Source organism: Phaethon lepturus, unplaced genomic scaffold, assembly GCF_000687285.1.
Source record: "Phaethon lepturus isolate BGI_N335 unplaced genomic scaffold, ASM68728v1 scaffold7454, whole genome shotgun sequence".
Lineage (NCBI taxonomy): Eukaryota > Metazoa > Chordata > Aves > Phaethontiformes > Phaethontidae > Phaethon > Phaethon lepturus.
Window position 1 is genome coordinate 2184 of NW_010536880.1, and position 3100 is coordinate 5283.

Here is a 3100-nt window from a genome sequence, read left to right on the forward strand (position 1 = left end):
AGTCCCAGGTTCCCTAATCAGTTGGGATTGCTTGGCATCCAGATGCCCATCAGACAGGGCTAATTACCCTCACTGAAAATACAAATGTGAGCACCCAGCGGTTCCATCCTCACAGGGTGAAGTGCGTTGCCATGACACACTTTGAGTCAGGCTGACACCCTTCTCTCTGGCCTAACCAGAAAACAGCAAACTGATTACAACAATCCTAAATTTTGAGGTCATTTAGATATTGCAATCCAGGTTAGTCAAGCTTAATACAAGTACAGGGGAAATAAAAGCTTTTAGTTGCGTTTCCTCCACTCCGTCATCTCCTTCCAGCAGTCCTGCCCTGGCTGGCAGTGCCAGCGTGCCTACTATTGTCAGGAAGTTGCACTCCAGAGCATCGAGGTCCTCCCCTCTTATTCTTATTGTATCGGAACTGGCTGAGGTGGAGTTCATTTTCCCCGTAGCAGCCCTCACAGCGCTGTGCTTTGGACTAGTAGCTAGAGAGGTGTTGATAACACACCAGTGTTTTGGCTACTGCTGAGCAGTGCTGGCACAGCACCCAGGCTGTCTCTCCAACATTCCCCCTCACCAGTGGGCTGGGGGTGGGCAAGCTCTTGGGAGGGGACACAGCCAGGACAGCTGACCCAAACTGGCCAAAGGGGTGTTTCCTAGGGTATGACATCAGCTCAGCAATAAAAGCTAAGAGAAATGAGAGTGGAGGGGAGGGGCATTTGTTACCACTTTTGTCTTTTGGAGCAACCGCTATGTGTACTGAAACCCTGCTTCTCAGGAAGTGGCTGGATTTTGCCTGCTGATGGGCAGTAGAGAATAAACCTTTTGTTTCCCTTTGCTTCCATGTGCAGCCTTTGCTTTTGCTTTATTAAACTGCCTTTATTTTGACCCAAGAGTTTTTCCATCTTTTTTTCTCTCTGCCCTGTCCTGCTGAGGAGGGGAGTCATAGAGTGGCCTGGTGGGTACCTGGTGTCCAGCCAAGGTCAACCCACCACACCTATCCATGCTTTACAGGGCAAAAAGAAAGGAAGGATGGAGGTGGGATGCCAGCAACAAGTTTTCTGCCAGCTTTTGCTCCAGTCCATTGATTCACACACTGTGGAACAAAAAGCTTCTTTGACTTCTTATGACATGCATGCATAGAATGACTTATTAAAACGTATACATGGACTGAAAACCAAATGTCCTTAGATGGGTTGCACTGCTAATTCAGTTTTGACACTACTGAATTCAGTTTGATTTCACAAGTTAGATGAGGTTTTAATTCCTCAGAAGTCTCAGAAGGATGAATGACAGATAAAACAGGTAGCATATCTGAGAAAGAAACACTCTCTTTTTCTTGGTAGCTACAATCTGTAAGATTCCTCTCCGTAATCATTAAAGAAGTACCAATATCCTTCACAGAGCAGAATATAAGTAGGAAGATTGACATCTGGTCCTTTCAGTGCATATAGTATGCAGACAACTCTGAAGCCTTTTGCACTGAGGTACTGCGACTTGATTCTGAAATTTGTTCATAAATAACTATATTTAAAAGAACTTAAAAGGAAAATTCCACTGAGAGAGGTGACTTATCTTAATCAGCTTGGCCATTTTTTCAGTCATCATGTTATATTCAAGATAAAGTGTATTACTGAAATAAGCTGTCACTGAAATGTATTTATTGTGCCACATATTAACATAATCTTAGCCTACTCTCATTATAATGACATCTTCCTGAAAGACAAAAAGAAGAGGAATATCAGGAAAACCTGTAACTATATCATTAAAGACTGTCACTCTCATATACTTCAGTTTACCTTCTTTTTTTCTTTTCCTGTAGGTTGTGACCTCATCCCAGTCCAGTATCTCAGATGGGGTGATCCTGAACCAATTGCAGCAGTTGTTTTTGCATGTCTGGGTCTGCTGGCCACCTTGTTTGTTACAGCTATATTCATAATGTACCGTGATACTCCAGTGGTCAAATCATCCAGCCGAGAACTTTGCTACATCATTCTAGCCGGCATCTGCTTGGGCTACTTGTGCACTTTCTGTCTCATTGCAAAACCTCAACAGATTTACTGTTACCTTCAACGAATTGGCATTGGCCTCTCCCCAGCTATGAGTTATTCTGCTCTAGTAACTAAAACCAACCGCATTGCAAGAATCCTGGCTGGAAGTAAGAAGAAAATCTGTACGAAGAAACCTAGGTTCATGAGTGCCTGTGCCCAACTGGTTATTGCATTTATCTTGATATGTATACAATTAGGCATCATTGTTGCTCTCTTTATAATGGAGCCACCAGATATAATGCACGATTACCCAAGCATCCGAGAGGTCTACCTGATTTGTAACACCACCAACTTGGGTGTTGTAACTCCCCTTGGATATAATGGATTATTAATTTTGAGTTGCACCTTTTATGCATTTAAGACAAGAAATGTCCCAGCTAATTTCAATGAAGCAAAGTATATTGCCTTTACAATGTATACCACCTGCATAATTTGGCTGGCTTTTGTGCCAATATATTTTGGAAGCAACTACAAGATAATCACCATGTGTTTCTCGGTGAGTCTGAGTGCCACAGTGGCCCTCGGCTGCATGTTTGTGCCCAAGGTCTATATCATCCTTGCTAAGCCTGAAAGAAATGTACGCAGCGCATTCACCACATCGACTGTGGTCCGCATGCACGTAGGGGATGGAAAGTCATCTTCAGCTGCAAGCCGCTCAAGCAGCCTGGTGAACCTGTGGAAAAGAAGGGGATCATCTGGTGAAACCCTTAGGTAAAGTTTGCTAATGTGGGAGTGTGGGAAAGCAATTATGATCTTCTGGGAGTTACTAATAGTGGAAGGACAAAGGGAAATACATTAATTCCCTTTGCCTCTGCACTGGGAGAGGAGTGAGTCCCGTCTCACACATCTGTAACAGTTTTGGCTTTGATTTAGTCAAAACACTGTGCAAAAACAGAGGACAGAGCAATGGGCAAATGATTACAAGGCTGGAAGTACTGGCTGTGTCAACTGTGCACTTAATGTAGGGAGGGAAACAAGATCTTAGGAGGAAAAAAAGAACAAGAAATGTAAATTATTGCCTTGTCCGGAATGCACCCATTTACAATCTCTTT

The 3100-nt window shown here is 43.4% G+C and overlaps 1 protein-coding gene across 1 annotated transcript; it reads left to right on the forward strand.

The window, feature by feature from the left end:
- Window positions 1–1819: 1819 nt before the first annotated feature.
- On the forward strand, window positions 1820–2759 carry LOC104620165 (metabotropic glutamate receptor 5; the record flags this gene model as incomplete). The annotated part of the gene is made up of 1 exon (XM_010286296.1): window positions 1820–2759. A coding segment is annotated over one exon (940 nt), but the record flags the coding sequence as incomplete, so codon positions are not given.
- Window positions 2760–3100: the final 341 nt, after the last annotated feature.